Below are 16030 nucleotides of genomic sequence, written 5' to 3'. Positions count from 1 at the left end.
CCTTTCTTCCACTCATGCTTAATGGTTGTGTGAAGCTATTTATCGGCAAACAACTGTGTTTACTCTTTTTAAATCAAAATGACAAAAGAAAGTACCCAAATGACCCTGATCAAAAGTTTACATACCCCAGTGACTTTGATCTGATAACATGCACAAAAGTTGACACAAACAGGTTTAAATGGCTAATCAAGGTTCCAAACCTGTTTGTTTGTAATTTATGTGTGTGTATAAAAAGTCAGTGAGTTTCTGGGCTTCTGACAGACCATTGCATCTTTCATCCAGTGCTGTACAGATGTTTCTGGATTCTGAGTCATGGGGAAGGCAAAATCATTGTCAAAGGATCTGCGAAAAAAGGTAATTGAACTGCATAAAACAGGAAAGGGGTATAAAAAGTCAAATCAAATCAAATCAACTTTATTTATAAAGCACATTTAAAGTTTACCAAAGATATCCAAGGAATTGAGAATGCCAATCAGCAGTGTTCAAATGCTGATTAAGAAGTGGAAAATGAGGGATTCAGGTAGACCAGCAAAGATTTCAGCCACAACTGCCAGGAAAATTGTTTGAGATGCAAAGCAAAATCCACAAATAACTTCAGCTGAAATACAGGACTCTCTGAAAAATTGTGGTGTGGCTGTTTCAAGATGCACAATAAGGAGGCACTTGAAGAAAAATGGGATGCATTGTCGAGTCGCCAGAAGAAAGACATTTTTGCGCAAATGTCACAAAGTATCCTGCTTACATTACGCCAAACAGCACAGAGACAAGCCTCAAAACTTCTGGAACACAGTAATTTGGAGTGATGGCATTCTTCTGGCGACTTGACCATGCTTCCCATTTTTCTTCAAGTGCCTCCTTATTGTGCATCTTGAAACAGCCACACCACAATTTTTCAGATAGTCCTGTATTTCAGCTGAAGTTAGGCAGTTGTGGCTGAAATCTTTGCTGGTCTACCTGAATCCCTAATTTTCCACTTCTTAATCAGCGTTTGAACACTGCTGATTGGCATTCCCAATTCCGTAGATATCTTTTTATACCTCTTTACTGTTTTATGCAGTTCAATTATCTTTTCTCATAGATCCTTTGACAATTATGTTGCCTTCCCCATGACTCAGAATCCAGAAACATCTGTGCAGCACTGGATGAAAGATGCAATGGTCTGTCAGAAGCCCAGAAACTCACTGACCTTTTATACACACACATTAATTACAAACAAACAGGTCACAGGTGAGGATTGGAACCTTGATTAGCCATTCAAACCTGTTTGTGTCAACTTTGTGCATGCTATCAGATCAAAGTCACTGGGGTATGTAAACTTTTGATCAGGGTCATTTGGGTACTCTCTTTTGTCATTTTGATTTAAAAAGAGTAAACACAGTTGTTTGCCAATAAATAGCTTCACACAACCATTAAGCATCAGTGGAAGAAAGGTTTTTGTGTTATCATTCATATCCTCTGAGGAATGGCCAAGTAATCATAAATTCTCCCAGGGTATGTAAACTTATGAGCACAACTGTATATACATATATATATATATATATATATATATATATATATATATATATATATATATATATATATATATATATATATATTTTAGACATGGCACAACGAAGTCTGACTTTGTACATATATTTATATGCACATATATGAAAGAGGAGTCAAAAAGAGATTGGATCGTGCAACTTCATACAGATTTTTCTTACAGGCCAGTCCATGGTCCTGTCTTTAAAACCACTAATTCCGGTTCCGGTGTCGGAATATGAAAACACATCAATTTTGGTTTCCTTTTCAGTTTCAGTTTCTGTTGATATGTGTGTAGATATTTCTGTGGAAGTCTTGGAACTTTGTGTCGTGTATTAAGTCTTTTCTTTACATGTTAGCCAGTGTCGCAGGTACACGGTACCGTAGTATTTATATCCCCTTTTTAAACAATCAGGATTCCTCAAAGGACGCTCCATTCATAACAACATAAGACTGTCATGGACATTATTGAATACAAGGATTTAATTACACATGATGTTATTCTGCTCTTCTTGGACTTTTATAAAACACTTGACTCACTGGAACATGACTTTCTTTTTCTATTGCTGGAACACACTGGATTTGGTATTAAGTTTCGGGAGATAATTAGAGGACTTTATGATAATATTAATAGTTTTCTTACTTGTCTCAGGCACAACATTTTCCTAAAAAATGAAGAACAAATTCCAACGGCTTTTGAAAACATTCAAGGATTCTTTAATGCAGGGGTCACCAACGCGGTGCCCGTGGGCACCAGGTAGCCCGTAAGGACCAGATGAGTAGCCCGCTGGCCTGTTCTAAAAATAGCTCAAATAGCAGCACTTACCAGTGAGCTGCCTCTATTTTTTAAATGTTATTTATTTACTAGCAAGCTGGTCTCGCTTTGCTCGACATTTTTAATTCTAAGAGAGACAAAACTCAAATAGAATTTGAAAATCCAAGAAAATATTTTAAAGACTTGGCATTCACTAACTGACAAAGAAACAGATAACAGATTTGGTGTCCAGTTCAAAGTGTGACATGATTTATTTAAAAATTTGAGAGTTGACTTTTGTATTTTACATGAGTTTTTATTTGTACAAACATGGTGCAAAGTAATTCATGATTTGTTAAAAAATTTTAGTGGCTAGCTAGTTAAAATGGGATATTTCACAAGACTGTTTTAGAAGTGATCATTTGAAAATGTTCAATTTGAAAATTGTGCACTTAGAGAAAATATAAAAATAAGGTGTTGCATATTGATATTTATCTGTTTCTATATATATTTATTGTGAGAAATCATTAAGATGATCAGTGTTTCCACAAAGATAAATATCATTAATTATTAATAATAACCGAGTTAAAGGTAAATTGAGCAAATTGGCTATTTCTGGCAATTTATTTAAGTGTGTATCAAACTGGTAGCCCCTGCGATGAGGTGGCGACTTGTCTAGGGTGTACCCCGCCTTCCGCCCGATTGTAGCTGAGATAGGCTCCAGCGCCCCCCGCGACCCCAAAGGGAATAAGCGGTAGAAAATGGATGGATGGAAACTGGTAGCCCTTCGCATTAATCAGTACCTAAGAAGTAGCTCTTGGTTTCAAAAGGGTTGGTGACCCCTGCTTTAATGTATCAGGACTTTGCCTAGACCTTTAAAATGTGAATTCCATGCATCCATCCATCCATTTCCTACCGCTTATTCCCTTCGGGGTCGCGGGGGGCGCTGGAGCCTATCTCAGCTACAAGCGGGCGGAAGGTGGGGTACACACTGGACAAGTCGCCACCTCATCACAGGGCCAACACAGATAGGCAGACAACATTCACACTCACATTCACACACTAGGGCCAATTTAGTGTTGCCAATCAACTTATCTCCAGTTGCATGTCTTTGGAGGTGGGAGGAAGCTGGAGTACCCGGAGGGAACCCACGCAGTCACAGGGAGAACATGCAAACTCCACACAGAAAGATCCCGAGCGCAGGATTGAACCCAGGACCTTCGTATTGTGAGGCAGACGCACTAACCCCTCTACCACCGTGCTGCCCAAAAAATGTGAATTGTTTCCTACCAATAAATGTGTGAACAAAATCTGTTCAATGTTCCTGTAAAGTCTGACGTAAAATATTTAGGTATGAATCTATCAAAAAAACCTAATTAAACTAATTAACTCCCAGAACACAAACATAGAAAATATGCCAAACTAAGTTACATTTTTGCAAGCAACAGAGAGAGTTGTCAATACTTGGATGTATTTACTTAACCAAAATGGAAAGTTTATCTAGATGTATTTATCCTGCTTATGCTCACTCCATACCGACAAGGAGAATAAAAACATAAACCAACTCAACTTTAATTTCATTTGGAGAAATAAGACTCAGTGTATGAGAAAAGGGCAACATGGAGAAATAATTTAAAGATGGAGGACTAATAGTTATAGATTTTGATTATTTAAATCAATGGTTCTTAAACTTATTTCACCAAGTACCACCTCAGAAAGAACTTTGCTCACCAAGTACCATCATAATGACTAACATTAAAATACAGTAGCGTTGTAGGCCTAAGTATTCATTAAAAACAAGGCAGAGGTTTTATTTAGCAAGTACATTTAATGTTTCTACCACTGTAACACTACACACATTTCGAACAGTAACACTGTGTTTGAATATGATTAGTAATTATTACTTAATAATAATAAAGTTATTCTTTGGCATACCACTAGATGAAGCCCTTGCCCCACGAGTGATACATGTACCACAACTTGAGAATCACTAGTTTAAAAGGTTCCCTGAAATTGAACTGGTGGAAGTCATGGATTAAAAAGTGTGATTCCTTTTGGTACTGCATACCGCCAAAAATATTTGATAAATTAGGACTGAAGTTCCATTATATGCAACTTTCAAATGTAGACGCTTCCTGTTTAATTATCAGACTTTCACAAGCAGATTTATCTTATTGGAAGATGAAGTACACACATAACATCACATTCCAATATGGAAGAACCGATTTATTTGACACACAATCAAATAGTTGTATTATGATGGCTGCATGCAGAAAAGTATTTGGTGGGTTGTAGATATTATGGCTGCACAAAGCAACTTGCTTAATTATGAGAAACACATTTTAAATTTCATCCACCACTTTGTGAATTTAAAAAATTGCACAAAGCATTGCCAAAACAAATCGTATTTCTAGTTTGTCGCACTGTACATCATTACTCCCAAAACTAATCTTACACAACATTTCATTAATGCACTAACTATTTTATTAGATCATGTTTTACAGTACATTTTAATCCAAACAAAACAATAATGGTAAACAAAGACACAATTTGAAAAATACAAACATTATATTTCTTTCTTGCATTACCAGCCAAGGTGAAATAAACTTACTTTAAAACCACAAACAATTTTAATCTATAATATTGTCCACAATCTTTTTCTTACCTGCATAAGTTCATCTTACTTTGGGATTCTTTGTTTTCTGGGAATTATTGTTTTAATTACATTTTTATTTTTTGATTGGTTATACCTAAATGTTTCTCCTCAGACTTTACAGGGACATTGCAAATATTTGTATTCACTCTTTCATGGATAGAAAAAGTTCAAAGACTTACACAGAAATATCTACGTACATATACACAGAAACTGAACCTGAAAAGCAAACCAAAATTGAACCAGAAGTAGTGATTTTAAAGATCGTGGACTGGCCTGTTAGAAAATCTGTACTATGATGCGCGATCATCCCTTTTTGCCTCTACTTTCGTATTATATGTACATATAGATACTGTATCTGTATATGCAGACGTCAGACCTCGTTGTGGAATGTCTAAAATATAGAAATGTGCCATGTCTAAAATAGTAGGGCTCCAAAGACATTTTCGGTGATTAATCAGGATTAAATACTGTATTAGTTTGACAGCCCTAGTTAAAATACATGTTTCGAAAAATACCTATTTTCAATTTCTAAATCCGCAATGCACTGAGAACGTGGTAAGTGAACCACAAACACAATACATCATAATCTATGCTATGCTGCCATACTTGCAAATGAGACTCATAAATGTAATAACAAAAACAACATATAACTGTACAGTACAGTTATCATAATCTAATTTTAAATTGTTCAAATTAAAAAAATACCATTTAAGTTTATTAACACACACCAAAGTACAAGGACATTTGTACCGTTGACGATTGATTGAGGTACCGGGAAATGATATCATATCGGTTCAAATGTGAAAGGCACCCTTTCCCTGGCAGAGGTAAAACATTCTGATTTAAGAGAGAGGTATTAGCTGTACATTGGCAATCAAATACAATAATAGCTGTCAGAACTCAGCTGAAATGACTGCTCTCTGCTGCACATGTTCAACATTCCAAACCGTGGATCTTCCTCTGGCTTTTCCTCATGCAAGTGAAAACTCTCTCCATATTTCAGGAAATCAAAAGATGTTTCTGATTGATATGGTATGACGGGTGCTTGGAAATGTAACACTATTCATAAAACTGCTTGGCAGGGACCTTTCTCGCCCATCTCCAAGCTATTGTTGTCTCAACCTCCGGAAACTGTTAAATGAGGAACAGCAGAGAAGAGGCTTTTTCTACCACAAGTTCAGGAACTTGAAGTTCCTGGAACCTTTACTTTCTAGAACTAAAGTTTTCGGTAGAAGTGAGTGGTTTGTGTTTCCACCGCATTTCACAGTTAAGGTAGTTTATACAAATTAGGCTGATGACAAATAGATGAATGGTGGTGTATACTTCTACACTGATACCATGTAAATAAACAGACAATATTAAGTCATATTTCCTTTATTGAAGTGTAAGTAAATAAAAATACAAAGCAATAATATTCAAATTGATATGATTAAAAAACAAAGTGTACCCGATTTTACATAAAAAGTCATCTCGGCTTTTGTCTACAGCAGGTGTCGGCAACCCAAAACGATGAAAGAGCCATATTGGACCAAATGGATACAAAAAACAAATCTGTCTGGAGCCGCAAAAAATTAAAAGTCGTATATAAGTCTTATAATAAAGGCAACACATGACGTAAGTGTTTATATTAGCTATAATAGCCTATTATCAAAATGAATGTGTAAGTGTCATGTCTTGGTGATCATGTTTAGTTTGGCTATGTTCTGTTTGGTTTTTGCACTCTGTCAGTCTGTTTCTGTCAGGACTTGGACTATGGCGTAGTTTGTTTTCCCATGGTGCAAATGATTTGGACCAGACATGGCGTGAAGTTAAATACATGATTTAATTTTAACACTCAAAAAAAGAACAAACAAAAGGCACTCACAGTGGAGGCACTAAACTTAACAAAAACTTGGACAATGCATAACTATGAACATGGCAAAACAAAAGACACTAACTGTGGCATAAATAAACACAACTTACTTGCGGAAGCAAAGAGCAGCATGAATGTGATGTCGCCAGGCCGACCAACAGAAAATGAAAGGCTTAAATAGTCATGGGGTGATTGAAAACAGGTGCGTGAGTTCAAATGAATCAGGTGCGTGAGTCGTGAGGACAGGTGAACTGATTGGTAGTCATGGAAACAAAACAGGGAGTGAAAAAACAGACTGACAGAGTGCAAAAAACAAACAGAACATAGCCAAACTAAACATGATCACCAAGACATGACAGTAAGCAAATCTTCGTTGACAGAAATGTTGAAATGTAATATCTATTCTACACATTTTCACAACATTAGAAATCATTAGTAAATCAGAGGCTACTTAGAAGGTGAGATAACACCTGGGAATGACTGGCTTTTAACGGCCAAAAGTATAGATGTGTGTGTCCAAGTTAATGGAAACAGGCTGTCTGTGGTCTGGAACAACATGGCACACAAACTGAAATGCAGCCAATATTGCATACAGGTAATGTGTCATGAGACATGCAAAACTAAGTTATATACAAATAGGATACAAGTAAAGGAAATTAAATGAGCTCAAATATACATGTTTGTCCTCAAACAAAAAATATACTAAAACAAAAAAAAATGTTCCCCCCATTTTTTTCCATTTTCAATCCTTTTTAAAAAAATGCGGCTCGAGAGCCGCGGTTTGCTGACCCCCAGTCTAGAGTGTCCAACAGTCAGAAAGTCGTCCCCTGTGAGCTGTAAATAGCAAAAAAAAAGATATGTATAAATTGCGAATGTTAGTGTTTCACATAAAAGCATCAGATTTAGCGTTGGCCTGTTAGCATTAGCCTCCAGTTCAGTCGAGTTGAGACTAATAACTACACAAATGGCATATCAGACTACATTTACAGCCTTTAAAAAAGTAAATGAAGATTTTTTTACGTGATTTATCTTTATTCAACTTGTCTTTAATTTCACACTTCTCTACGAGGTCGGAGTCCCAGTGAGCTGCTCGCCTCGCCGCTTCGAAGTCAGGCAGAATACTAAATAACCCTCTGTGAACACGTTAAAAAGAGTCTGTCCACTTCTCTTAATTTTGTGTATTGAAGTGAAGTTTGTAAAAAATAATAAACATGAAACTGCATACTAGTTTAAAGACTACAACTGAGTAAAAACATTACAAGACAGATCCACTAATCAGTGTTCTTCAGCACAAATATAAATAAATGATAAGTGGGTTGTACTTGTATAGCGCTTTTCTACCTTCAAGGTACTCAAAGCGCTTTGACACTACTTCCACATTTACCCATTCACACACTGATGGAGGGAGCTGCCATGCAAGGCGCTAACCAGCACCCATCAGGAGCAAGGGTGAAGTGTCTTGCTCAGGACACAACGGACATGACGAGGTTGGTCCTAGGTGGGGATTGAACCAGGGACCCTCGGGTCGCGCACGGCCACTCTTCCACTGCGCCACGCCGTCCAATGCCACACAAAAGATCCTGCAAGTCGAAAGTTCCTTTCATTCTTCTTTCTCTCCATTGTATGTTGGAATAGAAATACACGAGAAAAAGGAAATACACAAGTTGTCCTCAGATACTCTAATGGCGGCTGAAAATTTGAATACAACGTTTTAAGGGCCCAACTGTATTCAACCAATCAGCGTTTGACAGCACAGTTTCTGGGAACTCTGGAAAGTCCTACCTCACTACTAGGAACTAAAAATAGTTACTGAGTAACTAAATCTACCCAGGTAGTTTTAGTTGGAAACCCAGGGTGGTACTTTATGAGCAAGTTCCTGTAAAGGCTCCTGCGGTGGAAATAGGCCTAATGAGAACCAACACGATGTGCATATTTGTGTCACAGCAAATGTATGTGTTATGATGTGCACACTGTCCAAAAAGATCAATCAGCCAAACGTAATAAAGTGCTGTAATTTGTAGTTTTTAGGGCTTTCTCACACTAGACTAGACCATCATACTATGCTCAGGCCTACCTAAAACTTAAAACACGGCATGTACTGTATAGCGAGTTTATGAACACATTGATTCAAGCCCAGGCATGAACCACTTCCTGTCTATTGGCACGATCGGAAGAGGAGGTAAGTTGTTGCCCTAGGGGAAATTGGGTAACACACGGCACACTGACAAAACTTAACCTATTGTTACTATAACAATCTACAAAGTTAATACAGTTCGCTTCTCCTTCTTCCCTCCATGTATCTGCTTTCTTTTGTATTTCAAGTTATTATTACGTTTATGTATTGTTGCATTTGAAATAATTTTATTGTTGTTAATAGACGTAATTATTATTATTATTCATTATCAATAGTGATATTTCTATTGGTATTTGTATTGCTCCATTTGTAGTGTAATAATGCTCATTGTCATTTCTGTATTATCAATATTTCATTTACTGCTTCTTTGCTATCACTTTTGCCATCATATTTGTACATATCCTATTCGCTGATGCTGTTCTGTTGTCGTCGTCGTTGTTGTTATTGTTGTGTTGTTGTTGTTGTCTCGCTGACTTATCCCCCTCTTTTACCCGCAATTTCCCCCTCTGTCTTCCTTTTTTTCTCTTTTTCTCCCTTCCTGCTCCTCCAAATAATAATATAAATCCATTTAATAAAGTCAAATACAAATAAGGCAACAAGAGAAGTATCCCACACTTCTCTTTTGTAAAGTAAATCTGCACAGCCGATATGGGCATCTACATCAACAATATGATTTACCTGAATAGCTGGACAGGACAAAATAAAAACATTTAAAAAAAAAGGAAGATGTAGGTCAGAGCCGATTCCATGCACACCCACACAGAATTGTTGATGCCGCTCTGTTATTAAATATGTTTTGGTAACGGTGAGTGTTTATGACGGGAGTTGCGCAATCTTTGTCGGGATTCTGTCTGAAACCCAAGTGTTGAGAAATGTTTATGTCTCGAGGTAAACACAAGCCTGTCTGCGCCGCACAACACAAGACTCTATGGAGGTAGCTTTTCCTCCTGGAGTCTTTCCAAACTTCCTGTTGCCATCTCTACTTCTGTGATGTTCCCAAAACTGCAGCTGCCTGAACACACACACACACACACACACACACACACACACACACACACACACACACACACACACACACACACACACACACATTTTACCTGCTGTCTGTTCTTCTCTGCAGAGGCAAGCAAAGTACTCCGAGAATAAGCTGAAGTGCACCAAAGCCCGCAACGACTATCTGTTGAACCTAGCAGCAACAAATGCGGTGGTGGCCAAATATTACATCCACGATGTCTCTGATATGATCGATGTAAGTATATCTTTCTAAACTCTAGTTGTGGATTTGACTTTCTACGCTATCGCAATCTAGAAGTATTATTGCAACAGTTGATGTTCATTTAGATACCGGTACTTTGTTTTCCTCTTTTGTGTGATGCATTACACCACTGCTAACTACAACAATAATACATGTATTGCTAAAATAACACTCTACTTTTCCAATTTATACATTTTTCTACCGCTTGTCCCTTTCGGGGTCACAGGGAGACAAGAGCTTCAGACTATTTTTTCAAGATGTGCAGTGAAGCCTGCTTTTATTTTTTTTTTAGCTCAGGAGAGTATTCTGTTTATGATGAAGGATGTTTTTCTAACTATAACTGTCATGGCCTGTTACTTTAGGACATGTCTAGTTTTGCATTTTAGTTATTATTTCTCCCTATGTTGTATTCGGTTATATTCTTGTGCTCCTATTTTGGTTTCTCCTTTCCTTGCGTTTGTGTCATCCTCCTGTGACGTAATCACTTTCCGAACGCTGTCCCCCACAATTGTCTTCAGTTTTTGCTTAGTGTTCCCACTTGTTTTCTAACTTAACCGTGCTCCTTATTTGTACCTGTCTCGCCTGTTAGCTGAGGCGGTTCCATTGCTCGCTTCATGCGACAGCTTGCTTTTGTTTATCTGCTTCTGTGATAAGTAAGCCTTTAGTTTTCCCGTGCGCTTTTCCTAGCGGCAGAACCTCCTTTTGTTTGCTACTTTTTCTTCCCATCAGACTTGGATGGCTGCTTCACTGTCTCAGAGTACGGTATGTTGGACAAGTACCTGTCATCTGAGTCACGTGCAAGGGCGCACTTACTAAGACGCGTGTGGAGCACGCTGACACGCTCAATTCGGACTTCTTATTTCCAGCACTTTCTGCCAATTACCCTCAAAGGCTGTGGATAATATGGGCATTTCCAGTGTTAAAGAACACAGTTAAGCTCCACCCCCAATCTACCGGGGACTCTACAGAGCTTTACAGTGCGGCATGGATGGACGAGTGGTACCGGAAGGTGTTGATTAAGCTGGAAATAACACCAGCAGCCAAGCTTGTTCCAGCTTTGACGCCTGCCTAAGCCAAACTTGTTCCAGCTTTGACGCCTAGCCAAGCCAAGCTCGTTCCAGCTTCAAAGCCCGATCAAGGAAAGCTCGCTGCAGCACGCCGCTTCCGGCCTCGTCTCTAGTGGGTCCGGTGCCGCTTCCAGCCTTGTCTTTAGTGGCTCCGATGCTACTTCCAGCTTCGTCTCAAGTGGGTCTCCCGCTGATGCCAGCATCCTCCCCTCCAGCTCTGCAGCCAACTTATGCGTCGCCTCCAGCTCTGCAGCCAGCCTCTGCGTCGCCTCCAGTTCTGCAGCCAGCCAGATCTCCTGCCCAGCAACCAGCGCAATGTCCGTCTCGCCTGCTGCGTAAGCTCTCGTCTGGCGCTTGCCCTCCTCGACTGCCGCGAAGGCGCCCATCGTGTGCCCACACGCTGCTTGTCGGTCAGGAGTGTGGCCGTTCCATGGACGCCCTCCGCGCCATCAGCAACAATGCCCAGGACCGGGCGTAGATCCTTACGGCTGCTGGTGCGCTACTGCTGGTCACGTTTTCCTCTTCGCCATTCTGTGGACGCCCGCTTCGCCAGCTGCAGTGGTGTTCAACTCGCCGAAGCCACCTGACTCGTCCTCGGTGGCTTCGGGGACATTTGGCCTGGCAACCCACCGCCAAGTCCTCCTTCCACCCTCCCTTGACTTTGTACTTCTACTTTTTGTTTTCTGGGACGTCTGGAATCAGTCCCTTGGGGGGCGGTACTGTCATGGCCTGTTACCTCAGGACATGTCTAGTTTTGTATGTGTTTTTATTTCTCCCTATGTTGTATTCGGTTATATTCTTGCGCTACTATTTTGGTTTCTCCTTCCCTTGTGTTTGTGTCATCCTGCTGTGGCGTAATCACTTTCCGAGCACTGTCCTCCACACCTGTCTTCAGTTATTGATTAGTGTTCCCACTTGTTTTCTAAGTTAACCATGCTCCTTATTTGTACCTGTCCCACCTGTTAGCTGAGGCGGTTCCATTGCTCGCTTCATGCAACAGCTTGCGTTTGTTTATCTGCTTCTGTGACAAGTAAGCCTTTAGTTTTCCTGTATGTTTTTAAGCACAATCTCCTTTTGTTTGCTACTTTATAACCTTGCTTAAGGACTAAAAAGAGTGTTCTTACCGAGAGGCTGCTTCCATTTTGTTTTTTGCATCCTGAGTCAAACGACCTTCGCCTCGACGCGACATAAACCTAACAGATTTTTCTTAGGTGTGTTGCTCACAAACAAGCTGTAGGGATACATTTTATTTGTCAGAACATCATTAAAAAGTCACATTGGCATAATCGGGGTATTTTTAAAAGAGTTCTGCACTAAGTCTTAACTATGGCATTACAGCAGAGGGCATTTAATTTATGAGAGTCGTGTGTCTAAAGTGCGGTCCCGGGGCCATTTTCTTCCCACTAATAGTTTTTTATTGGCCCTGAACATATTCTAAATACAAAATCAGGTCATTAACAATGAGAAATATTATTAGATAGCTTTGTCACCTATAACACAAAGCTATGATGTCAATGTTTCATTCAGATAATAGCATGTGTTGACTTAATTGGGTTTGGTTTTATCCCCTTAATGCACAAAATGTGAAAAACTAAAGGCATATTACTAACTTAAGTAGTAATATGTGGCAGTTATTTCACATTTTGATATTCTAAAATATTGATTGATAGAGTAATGCAACATTGGGATGTTGTTTTTGTGTATATTCCCGTTTCTTGGTCTACTATGGTTTAATGCATCCAGTGTCTGGAATTAGAACAGTCCATCCCGAGCACTCCAAATCCTTTTTAAGCAGCATGGAATGGGATTGAGAGCGTATCTTGCTTGGCAGGGCAGCGAAAAGAAAAGGGCTTGACTGCTCAGCAGCACACGTCAAAAGCAGACGTTCACTCAGCAGAACAATCTTCTCTGTCACTCAGCATCAGTAATGTCCTTTAATAAAGTGTTTATTGTACATGTTGCTCTGTGCTGTCAGCATTAGCTTGTATGTGGGGAGGATGAATCATATTTGGAAGAAAAATAAACTTCTTCTAGAACATTTGACAACAATTCAACATGATTCCTTATGAATAGTACCAAATTAGTATAGATTAAGTGTAACAATGATACAATACATGCAAATGTGTTTGCTGTACATTCCAAGGGATGCTTAGTAATGTTATTTAAAGTGGCATTAAAGATGTGTGTTAATGAGTTATACTGACTGCTATGATAATAAATAATAATTTAAAAAAATAATAAAAAAAAAATAAAAAAATAAAAAAAAAAATATATATATATATATATATATATATATATATATATATATATATATATATTGGTAATTTGTATGTATTGTTTTGACTGTAATAATAATGATATTTAAACTGGTGTACTGTTTTTTAGATTATATTTTTACTTCCACGTTTTAGTTTATTTTATCTTGTTTTTATATCCGCAGTTTTATATTCTATCAGTTTTATGTATGAAATACTATGAAATAAGAACACAAACTAAAAATAATATTTACAAATGTATACATTTTCTTTGTAAATTATATTTTCAGGGGTTTTTATACTTGTATACATTTTTACATTGGACATTATATGTATATACTGTATTACCCCGCCCTCAGCCCGAATGCAGATGGGATAGGCACCAGCACCCCCGCGACCCCGAGACGGACAAGCGGTAGAAAATGGATGGAAGGATAATGTGTATATGTGTGTGTGTGTGTGTATGTATATATATATATATATATATATATATATATATATATATATATATATATATATATATATATATACACATTAATAATAATAATAATATTCATAATACATTTAATTCAAAGGCACCTTTCAAAAAACCCAAAGACAATATAATATACAGATACAGACATATGTGTGTATATATAATGATATGCTTTTGCAAATTATATTATATATTTTACCTAATTTACAAAGATAAATAATATTTTTGTAAATAGTTTTTTTTCAATTATTTTCATTGAACAACAAAAATGTGTTTTTTTTTCATTTTTAGTTGGTGCAAAATAAGCATGCATTGAATCAATTATTAACAAGAGTCCAGGTATTGTTCTGACACGGAAGACAACACAGAAAAGATAGGAAATTATTATCAATGTGTTTCTTATCGTAACTCCATCTGAAGCAGCTGTGAGTGTTCTCAATAAGAATGCTTACCGTATTAGAAAAAAATAAACGTATCCTCTTTCATTTGAGTGACTTATTGAGGCTGCAGCAAAGTAAAGATAGTTTTGTTGTGCTAACAAGCGCTAAAAAGCATTTGCTTAGTGATTCACACGACTGTCAGTCCCCTCCAGCTCCTCCTGCTTAATTAGGTTACTTAACTGCGCTCAGCGTGATGAAGCGCTGTAATTATCCCTGGTGTCATACTACCCTAACTCCTACTTTGGAACATAAATGCAGAATGAGACGTCATTCTTGGATTTAAATGCAACATAAAGAAAGTATGTCTGCATAATGACTTCCTGTACTGGCGTCATTCCAATAACAAGCTTTTTTTTTGTTTTTTACCCCCGCAGTGCTGTGACCTGGGCTACCACGCCAGCTTGGCGCGGACCTTTAGGACATACTTATCCGCAGAGTACAACCTGGAGACCTCTCGCCATGAGGGACTGGATGTCATTGAGAACGCGGTGGACAACCTGGACTCACGCAGCGACAAGCACAAGCTCATGGATATGCATAACCAGGTGTTCTGCCCTCCCATGCGCTTCGACTACCTGCCACACATGGGGGATGAGGTAAGAGGACTTTATGGCGTATTCATTTATATTCTGTTCAGTCCATGGGGGAGCTGGAGCCTACCCCAGATATGAGGGTACAACCGAGTCTGGGCACCATGTGGGTGCTAGCATACATGTAATACAGATATTCTTAACAATTAGTAATCATTAGACAAATGGTCATTGTTACTACTCTAAGTCCCGCCAATGTTTTTTTTTTATGGTAGCCATGTTTTTTATCCAATCTTTGCTCAAATTATCCACACATCTGCTCGTCAGTCCCCCTAAGCCAGATCTGGGAAAAATACGGCCCGCAGGCCACATGCGGCCCGTTAAGATTTTCAATCTGGCCCGCCGGACGGTCTACATAATTTTTTTAGACCTTTAACATCGAAACTGTAGCTTCCTATATGATGTGCAGTGCTGTTTTTAAATGAACGTAAGTCTTGTACTATAGAAAGTATTTTAATGGCTGAAATCTGCACTTTTGGGTGTTATATGAGTTATTACGGTAATCTACGTCACAGCAGCTCAGACAAGGAATAAAGCAGAGTGGGCGGGGTTTGTTTTCAGAGCATCCAGCCCGAAATGCGTGTGTCAGAAACGGATGCGGAAGCAGATTTTTACGTGATAATATAACATATTATAGGTGTTTATTACACTTTGCATTCAATTTTTGCTGTTTTTTAGATTTTTGATTGATTGTAAAAGAAACACCACTATCGAGGAGCTGGTCTGAGAAGTAAAAGAGGAGCGACGTTCATATGTTGTTAATATTCACTGTTTTATTGTTCATAGCTAATATTGTAAATCCTACTTTATTTATTTTCATGTACATTTTGGGTGTCCCATTCAGTAAAAAACTCTTAAATTCCAATCTGTGTTTTTTTAGGTGGTCTGTCATAACGTTTTTAGAACATTGTGACTTTTGGTATTAGTGTTCCTGAAAAGAAGCAAGACCCGGATATACTATACAGCAGATTTTTAGCTAAATGTGTAAATATAATTCATACACACATCCACATTGGCCCCCCCAGACA

The 16030-nt window shown here is 38.3% G+C and overlaps 1 protein-coding gene across 2 annotated transcripts in view; it reads left to right on the top strand.

The window, feature by feature from the left end:
- Nucleotides 1-16030, top strand: part of srgap3 (SLIT-ROBO Rho GTPase activating protein 3) — a 232432-nt gene that overhangs the window by 147352 nt on the left and 69050 nt on the right. For both annotated transcript variants that reach the window (XM_061932646.2, XM_061932645.2), the window contains exons 6-7: nucleotides 10041-10169; nucleotides 14787-15008. In XM_061932646.2, coding sequence (XP_061788630.2) covers nucleotides 10041-10169; nucleotides 14787-15008 — 351 coding nt within the window. The remainder of the gene's footprint in view (nucleotides 1-10040; nucleotides 10170-14786; nucleotides 15009-16030) is intronic.

The sequence above is a fragment of the Nerophis lumbriciformis genome, linkage group LG38, assembly GCF_033978685.3.
Source record: "Nerophis lumbriciformis linkage group LG38, RoL_Nlum_v2.1, whole genome shotgun sequence".
Classification (NCBI taxonomy): domain Eukaryota; kingdom Metazoa; phylum Chordata; class Actinopteri; order Syngnathiformes; family Syngnathidae; genus Nerophis; species Nerophis lumbriciformis.
Note: the sequence above shows the minus strand (reverse complement) of the source record. Positions and strands in the feature narration are given on the sequence as shown.